Source organism: Amblyraja radiata, chromosome 9, assembly GCF_010909765.2.
Source record: "Amblyraja radiata isolate CabotCenter1 chromosome 9, sAmbRad1.1.pri, whole genome shotgun sequence".
NCBI lineage: Eukaryota > Metazoa > Chordata > Chondrichthyes > Rajiformes > Rajidae > Amblyraja > Amblyraja radiata.
This window is the reverse complement of record NC_045964.1, coordinates 6,036,820-6,048,979: the sequence shown is the minus strand read 5'-3', so window position 1 is coordinate 6,048,979 and position 12,160 is coordinate 6,036,820. Positions and strand designations below refer to the sequence as shown.

The 12,160-nt window shown below is 48.7% G+C and overlaps 1 protein-coding gene across 3 annotated transcripts in view; it reads right to left on the bottom strand.

The window, feature by feature from the left end:
• The window catches only part of eif2ak4 (eukaryotic translation initiation factor 2 alpha kinase 4), a 125,492-nt gene that overhangs the window by 40,243 nt on the left and 73,089 nt on the right, over positions 1-12,160 (bottom strand). For all 3 annotated transcript variants that reach the window (XM_033026581.1, XM_033026582.1, XM_033026583.1), the window contains 5 exons: positions 10,592-10,828; positions 7,273-7,348; positions 6,531-6,652; positions 2,220-2,269; positions 336-504 (listed from right to left, as the gene is read on the bottom strand). In XM_033026581.1, the coding sequence (XP_032882472.1) occupies positions 336-504; positions 2,220-2,269; positions 6,531-6,652; positions 7,273-7,348; positions 10,592-10,828 (654 nt within the window). The remainder of the gene's footprint in view (positions 1-335; positions 505-2,219; positions 2,270-6,530; positions 6,653-7,272; positions 7,349-10,591; positions 10,829-12,160) is intronic.

Here is a 12,160-nt window from a genome sequence, read left to right as displayed (position 1 = left end):
GTCTTAAAGGATTTCCCCTCTATCCTTAAGCTGTGACCCCTTGTCCTGGACTTCCCCAACATCGGGAACAATCTTCCTGCATCTAGCCTGTCCAACCCCTTAAGAATTTTGTAAGTTTCTATAAGATCCCCCCTCAATCTCCTAAGACTGTGGCCCCTGGTTCTGGACTCGCCCAACATTGTGAACATTTTTCCTGCAACTAGCAAAATTTTTTTGCTGCATCTAGTTGCGGGCCGAAGGGCCTGTTCCTGTGCTGTGCTGTGCATGTTCAGTCTGCGGTGTTAAAAAAAGGAACTGGATTGGAAGAGGTTACGGACGATGAAGTGAATCCCAACCTGCAGTACAGGGAACAACTGGATGATCTCGGCAATGGTGTGGATGACCTCGGCGTCTGGCAGCAGATTGCTGGTGATTGGTGTTACAATATCAAACGCACACTCCAAGAGTTCTTTAGGGTGGCAGCGGTCCCGTTTCCGAGGTCTGAACACCCTTTCAATACAGTACCTGGAGAATAAGCAACACATACGATAGTCATTTGAGCATTTGCGATCCACGCAAAAAAGAATTTGACTGTACATTACACGTGTGACAATAAAGCACTATTCAACCAATAAAACTACCCTACACACACCAGGGACAATTTACATTTTATACCAAACCAATCAACCTACAAACCTGCACGTCTTTGGAGTGTGGGAGGAAACCGAAGATCTCGGGAAAAAACCCACGCAGGTCACGGGGAGAACGTACAAACTCCGTACAGACAGCAGCCATGGTCGGGATCGAACCCGGGTCTCTGGCGTTGCATTCGCTGTAAGGCAGCAACTCAACCGCTCCGCCACCGTGACGCCCTTTTGAGTGCAGGGAGGAAAGCACAGCTTTCAATATACTGCGAAGCAGCATTTTGGGGAGAATTGTGTTCATTTGATTATTGTGGTACACCAGTCAATATTCAATAGTGTTTTATTCATCACATATGCAACTGCACAGTGAAATTATTTTTGTATAAATTATACATGTGGGCACCGCCATTATTCTAAGTCCAAAGTCCAGTCATGATATGGAATCTAATTTACACCAAAGGGTAATTAAATAGGTTGGAAAGAACTGCAGATGCTGGTTTAAACCGAATATAGACACAATAAGTTGGAGCCAACTCAGGCAGCATCTGTGGAGAAAAGGAATAGGAGACATTTCGGTTCACCTTTTGAAAGGTCTCGACCCGAAACGTCACCTATTCCTTTTCTCCAGAGATGTTGTCTGACCCGCTGAGTTACCCCATTTTTTTGTGGGTTCATCTTCGGTAATTAAATTGGTCCCAACCAGTGAAATAATTTTATGTCATGTCTCCTAAAATCATTTCCCACCCCTCATCCACTAGTGGGAGAGTCTAGGACCAGAGGTTATAGCCTCAGAATTAAAGGACGTGCTTTTAGGAAGGAGATGAGGAGAAATTTCTTTAGTCAGAGGGTGGTGAATCTGTGGAATTCTTTGCCTCAGAAGGCTGTGGACGTCAAATCAGTGGTTATATTTAAGGCAGAGATAGATAGATTCTTGATTAGTGCGGGTGTCAGAGGTTATGGGGTGAAGGCAGGATAATGGGATTAGGAGGGGGAGATAGATCAGCCATGATTGAATGGCGGAGTAGACTTGATGGGCCGAATGGCCTAATTCTAGTATTCCTTATGACCTTATGATCAACTCTTCTTAACTCAAGTAAAGGGCCTGTCCCACTTGGGCTTCATTTACGCGACATCGTGACGCGCACGTGATGCGCGAATGGTGAGCATTACGCGCACATGGTGCGTGGTGTCGTAGGCAGTGATGCGTTGTCACGCGCGGCGCCCCTGGATTTTGGGATGTACGAGATCTTTGCGCGCCATCTGCGTGACGCGCAAATGACGCCCAAGTGAGACAGGCCCTTAAGACTCCATTCATGCGCTTGGACAGTGAATGACAGCAGGGTATTGAGCAACAGGGGCATCGTGTCCCAATCTGATCATGTCATCACATTAGCTGTCCCACAGGCACATCACACAGGACTAACCAGCAAGCAGAACATCAATCGATGTTACCTTTCTGTAACCCAAATGATGCAAGGCTTGTCAGTGACCAGAGTCATCTGACTTGGCACCAACTAGGAGACTAACTTGGTCTTCACGTTTCAGACACACAATGGACCCCCAATTGTGAAATCCAAGCAGCTTCAGTAAACTCACCTTTTTAAATTGGTGATGTTGTTTCTTGCCACAAACCTTGCAAACGGCACCTTAACAAAGAAGATGAAAAGCACATGTGTAGTCAAGACCAACTCTTGCCTTTGGGGTGTTTGCCTTATGGTCTAAATTAAACATTTGTAATTTTCTATTGTTAAGTAGCAGCTTTGAATTTTTCTTTGCATAAACAAGCCCCAACAATATTTCACGACAAAGTGATTGCAGAATGTGGTGCAGGAGGACATCCATTATTGCAAATGAAAAAAAACTGCAGATGCTGGATTTGTGAGGGTTGAGGGGAGACTTGATAGAAGTATATAAAATTATGAGGGGCATAGATAGGGTGGAAAGCCAGAACCTTTCCCCCTGGGTTGAAACACTGGAGGGAATAGCTATAAGATGAGAGGGGGAAAGTTTAATGGAGATTTTTTTTAGTGTACAGCATGGAAACAGGCCCTTCGGCCCACTGAGTCTGCGCCGACCAGCGATCCCCGCACACTAACACGATCCTGCACACACTAGGGACAATTTACAATTTTACCGAAGCCAATTAACCTACAAACCTGGACGTCTTTGGAGTGTGGGAGGAAACCGGAGCACCCGGAGAAAACCCACGCTGGTCACGGGGAGAACGTACAAACTTCATACAGACAGCACCCATAGTCAGGATCGAACCCGGATCTACCGGGAGGAGGTGGCTGAGCCCGGCCTACCGGGAGGAGGTGGCTGATCTGGCACTCTGGTGTCAGGACAACAGCCTCCTCTTGAACATCAAAAAAACTGATTGTGCTGATCGTGGACTTTAGATGGGCACACCATCCGAGGACGTACACACCATTGAGGATAAATGGGGATACTGTGGATAGGGTGAGCTGTTTCAAATATCTGGGAGTCCACATCTCTGAGGATATGACATGGACATCACACGCCGCAGCACTCGTGAGTAAGGCAAGGCAGCGCCTTTACCACCTCAGGCAATTGAGGAAATTCAGAGTGTCTCCGAGGATCCTCCAGTGCTTCTACTCAGCAGCGGTGGAAAGCATCTTGTCCGGAAATATTACCATCTGGTTTGGGAATTGCTCTGCCCAGGACAAGAAAGCTCTGCAGAGAGTAGTGCGTTCGGCCGAACGCACTATGGGAACTTCACTCGCCCCCCTGCAGGAACTATACATCAGGAGGTGCAACTCCAGAGCCAATAAAATCATGGGAGACCCCTTCCACCCCTGCAACGGACTGTTCCAGCTGCTACGGTCAGGCAAACGCCTCCGTTGCCATGCTGTGAGAACGGAGAGGTTGAGAAGGAGTTTCTTCCCAGAGGCCATTCGGACTGTAAACTCATATCTCACCAGGGACTAACTCTACTGAACGTTTTTTCCTTCCGCCCACAATATTTAATATGTAAAAGAATATGTGATTGTGTTTATAGTTTGTTTGGTTGTTTGTTTGTTTGTCTTTTTGCACAAAGTCCACGAGCATTGCCACTTTCATTTCACTGCACATCTCGTATGTGTATGTGACGAATAAACTTCTTGACTCGACTCGACTCTGGCGCTGTGAGGCAGCAGCTCTAATGCTGCGCCACCGTGCAATGGTTGTGGGGCAGGATTTTTTTACAGAGGGTGGCGGGGTCTGGAATGCTTTGCTAATGGTGGTAGTGATAGGATAGTGGTGTTCAAAAGGCTTTTGTTTAGGCACATGGAAGAGCAGGGAGGGGCATGGATCATGTACAGGCAGATGAGATCAGTTCAGCTAGGCATCATGTTCAAAAGGGAACTGCAGATGCTGGAATATCGAAGGTACACAAAATTGCTGGGGAAACTCAGCGGGTGCAGCAGCATCTATGGAGCGAAGGAAATAGGTGACGTTTCGGGCCGAAACTCTTCTTCAGACTGATGGGGGGTGGGGGGGGGAAAGAAAGAAGGAAAAGGGGAGGAGGAGGAGGAGCCCGAGGGCGGGCGGATGGGAGGGTGGGAGGAGACAGCTAGAGGGTTAAGGAAGGGGAGGAGACAGCAAGGGCTAGCCAAATTGGGAGAATTCAATGTTAATGCCATAAGGACGCAAGGTCCCCAGACGGAATATGAGGTGCTGTTCCTCCAATTTCCGCTGTTGCTCACTCTGGCAATGGAGGAGACCCAGGACAGAGAGGTCGGATTGGGAATGGGAGGGGGAGTTGAAGTGCTGAGCCACCGGGAGGTCAGGTAGGTTATTGCGGACTGAGCGGAGGTGTTCGGCAAAACGATCGCCCAACCTACGCTTGGTCTCACCGATGTAAATCAGCTGACATCTAGAGCAGCGGATGCAGTAGATGAGGTTGGAGGAGATACAGGTGAACCTTTGTCGCACCTGGAACGACTGCTTGGGACCTTGAATGGAGTCGAGGGGGGAGGTGAAGGGACAGGTGTTGCATTTCTTGCGGGGTAGGTGCTAGGCATCATGTTCGGCAGAAACTTTGTGGGCCGAATGGCCTGTTCCTGCACTGTGCTGTTCTATGTTCTAAAACAGGACATGCAGGAAACAATCATCAGGAGAGGCAGCATCTGCGGAGAGACCAGTGCACGTTGAGAGATTAAGGGTCCGGGACCCTTAGTCAAAACTGACGAGAGATCTCAGACCTGAACTCTAATTCACTTTCCGCAGATACCGCTTGGTCCACTTCCAGATTACAGATGTAACGCTGAGGCTCTATGAGACGCTGGTCAGGCCGCATTTGGAATACTGTGAGCCAACAGTCTGTCTGCCTTTCCCTTCTTTGTGTTTTAATTGTATGTGTTAAATGTATGTGTTTAGTGTACTTTAGCTTGTTTTATGTGGGGGGTGGAGGGGGCGGGGAGATTTGGGGGGAAACTCTTTCTAATTTCTTACCTCGAGGGAGATGCCATTTTATTCTGTACCGTATCTCTGTCCACACTCTAACATCGAGGAGTTGGTGGCCTTTGCTGGAGACCTATAATGAGAGCTCTACTGCGGTCGCCTGCGGACTTACCATCGAGGAGTTGGCGGCGTTTGCCAAGGGTCGACCTCGGAGTTCCAACCGCAGGTGCTTGCGGACTTACCACCACGGAGCCCGCGGACTCTGGTCAGAGACAGACTTCGGGAACTCCAAGCCGCGGGAGTTTCGACCACCCTGCCGCGGGAGTTTCGATCACCCTGACAGGGGAGTTTTGTTCGCCCCGACGCGGGGGCTTCGACCGCCGGCTGCGGGAGCTTTGATCTCCCCGACAGGTTGCTCGACTGCCCCGACCACGGGAGAATAAAGAGGAAGAAGATTGGACTATTTTGCCTTCCATCACAGTGAGGAATGTGGGGAATCCACTGTGGTGGATGTTTATGTTAACTTTCATGTAGTTGTGTGTCTTGTTACTTTTTTGTTTAGTATGGCTGTATGGTAATTCGCAAATCACTGTACCTTATTGGTACATGTGACAATAAAATACCTTTGAAACCTGGGCCCCATATCTGAGGAAGGATGTGCTGGCTCTGGAGAGGGTCCAGAGGAGGTTTACAAGAATGATCCCAGGAATGAGTGGGTTAACATATAATGAGCGTTTGACAGCACTGGGCCTGTACTCGCTGGAGTTTAGAAGGTTGAGGAGGGACCTCATTGAAACTTACAGAATAATGAAAGGCACAGATAGAGTGGATGTGGAAAGGATGTTACATAGAAACATAGAAAGTAGGTGCAGGAGTAGGCCATTCAGCCCTTCGAGCCTGCACCGCCATTCAATATGATCATGGCTGATCATCCAACTCAGTATCCTGTACCTGCTTTCTCTCCATACCCCCTGATCCCTTTAGCCACAAGGGCCACTGGTGGGAGAGTCTCGGACCAGAGGTCATAGCCTCAGAATTAAAGGGTGCTCTTTTAGAAAGGAGGTGAGGAGGAACTTCTTTAGTCAGAGGGTAGTTAATCTGTGGAACTCATTGCCACAGAGGGCTGTGGAGGCCAAGTCAGTGGATATTTTTAAGGCAGAGATAGACAAATTCTTGATTAGAACGGGTGTCAAGGGTTATGGGGAGAAGGCAGGAAAATGGGATTGGGAGGCAGAGATCAGCCATGATTGAATGGCAGAGTAGACTCGATGGGCCGAATGGCCTAATTCTACTCCTTTAACTTGTGAACTTCCAGTAATTTCTGCTATTAACCCATCTTTGTAATGGCATTAACTAACTTGAGAAACGTTAAAATGCCATGAGGGTAGGAATACAGGGGAAATAAAGTACGTAAACAGCCACTCAAGTGTTCTTGGCGAAAGACCACACGCCATTCTCATAGGTTACGCCAATACACGTGGTCCATACAAACACGCGACTTACCCTCAGGTCGTGTGCAAGCATGATCAGCATTCCACTATGGTCCATGAAGCAAGCTCCCTCACAATTCTCAAATAACTTTTTGTTCTTTGGCATAAATAGCTGTGTGTTTAACCAAGTGGCACCTGCAAAGAGAGTTGAAATGCACAGACTAAATTACACACTTGCAAAGTCAGGAACATTGAGGGAAAAGGGGGCAGGTGGTAAGGATTGTCGCAATGTGTGGTTATTCAGGACTTCAGTGCATTGGTCTGTTGGGGGGGGGGGGGAGTCCAGAACCAGGGGTCACAGTTTAAGAATAAGGGGTAGGCCATTTAGGACTGAGATGAGGAAAAGCTTTTTCCACCCAGAGAGTTGTGAATCTGTGGAATTCTCTACCACAGAAGGCCAGGTCACTGGATGTTTTCAAGAGAGAGTTAGATATAGCTCTTAGGGCTAACGGAATCAAGGGATACGGGGAGAAAGCAGGAACGGGGTACCGATTTTCGATGATCAGCCATGATTATATTGAATGGTGGTGCTGGCTCGAAGGGCCAAATGGCCTCCTCCTGCACCTATTTTCTATGTTTCTATGTAATATTCTAAATGCGGTCTTACCATCGTCTTATTCTCCCTCCACTCACAGCATAAGTACATGTTAATGTAAAACAAGGCAGCTTATGCCAGACACAGAGCACTGGAGTTAAGTGAGGATGGGGTTTGGTCAGTGGATGTGGACAAGGTCATGTCAATGTCGTTCACTCACCGTGCCTTTTGAATACGCGACACACAGTCTCCCAGACAAACTCCTGCACCATATTGTGCTGCAACGAGAAACTGCCCTGAAGACAGAAAAACCCGTTACAATCTTAGACAGAACTGATTAAATTACAATCTGAACCACATTTTCTAGCGACTCTTCGGAACAAAAATAAGTAAGTAAATTTTATTTATATAGCACATTTAAATCAACTCGCGTTGAAACCAAAGTGCTTTACATAGAAGAAATAATTAAGTTTCCTTACATCCATAGAAAAATTAAAAAAAATTAAAATGACACAACACATTATAGAATTCAACATGAACGTGCCCCCACAACAGAATCAACATTTTCCACTGTGGGGAAAGGCACCAGAACGTTCAGTCCTCTTCCTCTGTGATCACCCGAGGTCGGGGCCTATTTGTGGCCTCCGCAGCCAGTCCGATGTTTTCAGGCCCCCTTGTCGGGAAGCTGGAACTCCGGTGTCGGGTGATCACTCCTCAGCGGCTTGGAAATGTCTGGAGCGGCCGCTTCCTCCCCGGAGACCGCGGCTCCCGAAGTCCTCAGGCCGCACTGGTTGGAGCTCCGACTCTGGCGATCTCGGATCCCAGGCTCCGCGGTGTTCTAAATCCAGCGCCGCCCGCCCGCGGCTGGACGCCCGCAGCCACAGCTCCTCGGATGGTGGAGTCGGCGGTCACAGCACTCCGGAGCAACCCGGTAAGGCATCGCCCGCTCCGTGATGGTGTCGATGGTAGGGGGCGAGGAAGGGGCGAAGAAGCAGCTCGGAGGGAAGCTCCCTCTCCGACCAGGTAGGGACTAGGAAATAAAGTTTCCCCCTTCCCCTCCCCCCACCCACCACATAAAAGACCTCCAACAAACATTTGTGTGAACAGGACTAAAAATAAAATAAAAGGGTGAAAGGATGGACTGCCATACACTGCCATACACGAGAGGGAGGGAGAGGGAGGGATGGGGAGGGGGGGAGAGGGGGGGGGGAGAGAGAGAGAGAGAGAGAGAGAGAGAGCGCGCATCCAGGGATTGCATAAAATGAGAGAAATCGATATTCATGCTGCTGGGGTGTAAGCTGCCCAAGCCAAATATGAGCTGCTTGTTCCTCCGATTTGCATTGGGCCTCATTCTGACAGTGGAGGAGGCCCAGGACAGAAAGGTCTTAAAGTGTTTGGTAACCGAGATGTCGCGTAGGCCTGAGTGAAGGTGTTCAGCTAAACGATCGGCCAGTTTGCGCTTGGTGTCGCCGATATACAGCAGTGCACACCTGGAACAGTGGATACAGTAGATGAGGTTGGAGGAGGTGCAAGTGAACCTCTGCCTCACCTGACAGGACTGACCTGGACAGAAGTAAGGGTGGAGGTATAGGGACAGGTGTTGCATCTCCTGCGGTTGCAAGGGAAGGTACCTGGGGAGGGGGTAGTTTGGATGGGAAGGGATGAGTTGACCAGGGAGTTGCGGAGGGAACAGTCTCTGCGGAAAGTGGAAAAGGGTGGAGATGGGAAGATGTGACTAGTGGTGGGATCTCGTTAGAGGTGTCGAAAATGATGGAGAATTATTTTGTTGTATGTGACGGTTGATGGGGCGCAAGGTGAGGACTAGCGACTGGGGGGGATGGGGAGCAAGAGCGGAGCGGAGCCGCGGGATATTGAGGAGACCCTACTGAGGGCCTCATTTATGACGGAAGAGGGGAACCCCCGTTCCCTAAAAGAATGAGATCATCCAGGATGTCCTGGTATCCTGGGCACAGATGCGGCGTAGATGGAGGAATTGGGAGTAGGGGATAGAGTCTTTACAGGAAGAAGGGTGGGAAGAAGTGTAGTCGAGATAACTGTGGGAGTCAGTAGGTTTGTAGTAGATGTCAATCAATAGACAATAGGTGCAGGAGTAGGCCATTCGGCCCTTCGAGCTAGCACTGCCATTCAATGCGATCATGGCTGATCATCCCCAATCAGTACCGCGTTCCTGCCTTCGCCCCATATCCCCTGACTCCGCTATTTTTAAGAGCCCTATCTAGCTCTCTCTTGAAAGCATCCAGAGAACCTGCCTCCACTGAGGCAGAGAATTCCACAGACTCACCACTCTCTGTGAGAAAAAGTGTTTCCTCGTCTCCGTTCTAAATGGCTTACTCATTATTCTTAAACTGTGGCCCCTGGTTCTGGACTCCCCCAACATCGGGAACATGTTTCCTACCTCTAGCGTGTCCAAACCCTTAACAATCTTGTATGTTTCAATTAGATCACCTCTCATCCTTCTAAACTCCAGAGTGTACAAGCCCAGTTGCTCCATTCTACCAGCATGTGACAGTCCCGCCATCCCAAGAATTAACCTTGTAAACCTACGCTGCACTCCGTTAATAGCAAGAATGTCCTTCCTCAAATTAGGGTACCAAAACCGCACACAATACTCCAAGTGTGGTCTCACTAGGGCCCTGTACAACTGCAGAAGGACCTCTTTGCTCCTATATCCGATTCCTCTTGTTATAAAATTTGATTCCTCTTGTCATAAAAATCGATTCCTCTTGTTATAAGATGGTCCAAGAGAATTTTAGTGCAGGATGGAAATCAGTGGTAATGACAATGAGTTCTGCATGGGTGCAGGAGGTTGCACCGATGCAGTCGTCAATGTATCGGAGATACGGATCGGGCCAGTGTACGCATTGAACAAGGATTGCTCGATGTGCCCACGGGGGTGTGTGTGTGTGTGTGTGTGTGTGTGTGTGCGCGTGTGTGTGTGTGCGCGTGCGTGTGTGTGTGTGTGCGCGTGCGTGTGTGTGCGCGTACGTGTGCGTGTGTGTGTACAAATTTGTCAGAAAAACCCGCCTACCAGAGGACTGGGAGAAATTCAGTCCAGCACAGTGGAAAGACTGGAGGAAAGACTAGGTGCTGAGAGCTCTCTTATACCTGCATTAAGAAGGCAATTAAACACACCTGAGCAATTACAAACACCTGTGAGGCCATGTGTCCCAAACATTACGGTGCCCTGAAATGGGGGGGACTATGTACAAACACAGCTGTAATTTCTACATGGTGAAACCAAAATCTATAAAAATGGCCTTTAATAAAATCTGACAGGGTGCACTTTAACCACATGTGATGGCGCGTGAAGATTTTGTGTATCCCAAAATCCTGGGGCGCGGTGCTCGTCCACACGTCACTGCCTACATCAGCACGCACCATCCGCGCGTAATGCACACCATGCGCGGGTATTGATGCGTAAATTATGTCGCGTAAATGACGCCCAAGTGGGACATGCCCTTTAGAATTGCACTGTTCTATCTGGGACACGTGACATCTTGGCGGCATCTGGTTCCTACCTTATGAATGTCAAAGTCGTAGGTGAAATCCATGGCAGGGGTGATGCGCTGAGAGAAGATCTGCGTCAGCATTGTTCGGTAGGCCTTGCTGCTGTTGTTGGCCAGTGTGTGGTGCAGCATCTCGTGCAGCTCTGACTCCTCCATTTGGGGGGGCGGGAGGTGCTCGCTCTTCAGCAGCTCCACGGCAGTGGGGCGTTTGGCCGGGTCATGGTTCAGCAACCACCCGAGGATCAACCTCTGTGACGAGAACAAACAAAGGAGCAAACGGGATATTAGGTCTTGTGCGCAACCCGTGGGACAACAGAGAGCTTGTACTGAGCCTCCATGGAAACACCTCCGCTCAATCCGCCTAAAACTAGCTGATCACTTGGTTGCTAAATGCTCTAACTCCCCCTCCCATTCCCACACTGACCTGGGCCTCCTCCACTGTCAGAGTCAGGCCCAGCGCAAATTGGAAGAACATCACCTCATATTTTGCTTGGGTTGGCTTACACCCCAGCGGTATGAACATTGACTTCTCTAACTTCCCTTGCATCCCCTCTCTCTCCATCCCTCCCCCTTCCTAGTTCTCTGGCCAGTCTGACTGACCCCTTGATTAATGTTTTATCTTTGTATGCTTTGTTGTCACCATCCCCAAATTAACAATGATCTATTCTACATTGCCCTTGATCTCGTCCCATTTGATGTCTCATTTTCACACCTCACCCTTCCTTATGTCTACTCTTCCTCTCCTCTGACTCTCAGCCTGAGGAAGGGTCTTCACCCGAAACGTCACCCATTCCTTCTCTCCAGAGATGCTGCCTGTCCCGCTGAGTTACTCCAGCATTTTGTGTCTATCTTCAATTGACCACTCAGCCATTCTAACGGTTCTGTTTAATGAGATCAAGACAAATTGACAACAGAGCCTCTTCAGCCATCTTAAGACAATTTCAAAGTCATGTCTCCTTTCTCTATTATACTGTTATATAGACACAGAAGAGATCACAGATGCTGGAATCTTTAGTTAAAAAACAAACTGGCCTTAAGGTCAGAGGTAGACAAAAGTGCTGGAGAAACTCAGCGGGTGAGGCAGCATCTATGGAGCGAAGGAAATGGGCAACGTTTCGGGCCGAAACCCTTCTTCAGTCTTCTAAGGTCATAAGTGATAGGAGCAGAATTAGGTCACATCCTCCGAATTAAAGGATGTTCCTTTAGGAAGGAGAAGAGGATGAATTTCTTTAGTCAGAGAGTGGCGAATCTGTGGAATTCTTTGCCGCAGAAGGCTGTGGAGGCTGTCAATGGATATTATTAAGGCAGAGATAGCTAGATTCTTGATTAGTTCGGGTGCTAGGGGTTATGGGGAGAAGGCAGGAGGATGGGGTTGAGAGGAAGAGATAGATCAGCCATGATTGAATGACGGAGTAGACTTAATGGGCCAAATGGCCTAAATCTGTTCCTAACACTTATGACTGAGATCAAGACCGCTACCTTTCCAAAAGTGACTGATAAAGTGCGCCGCAAGGGCCTGTTCCTGCGCTGTATCTCTAAACAAAAATGTACAGGTTTGCAGGTTAATTGTCTTGATATATG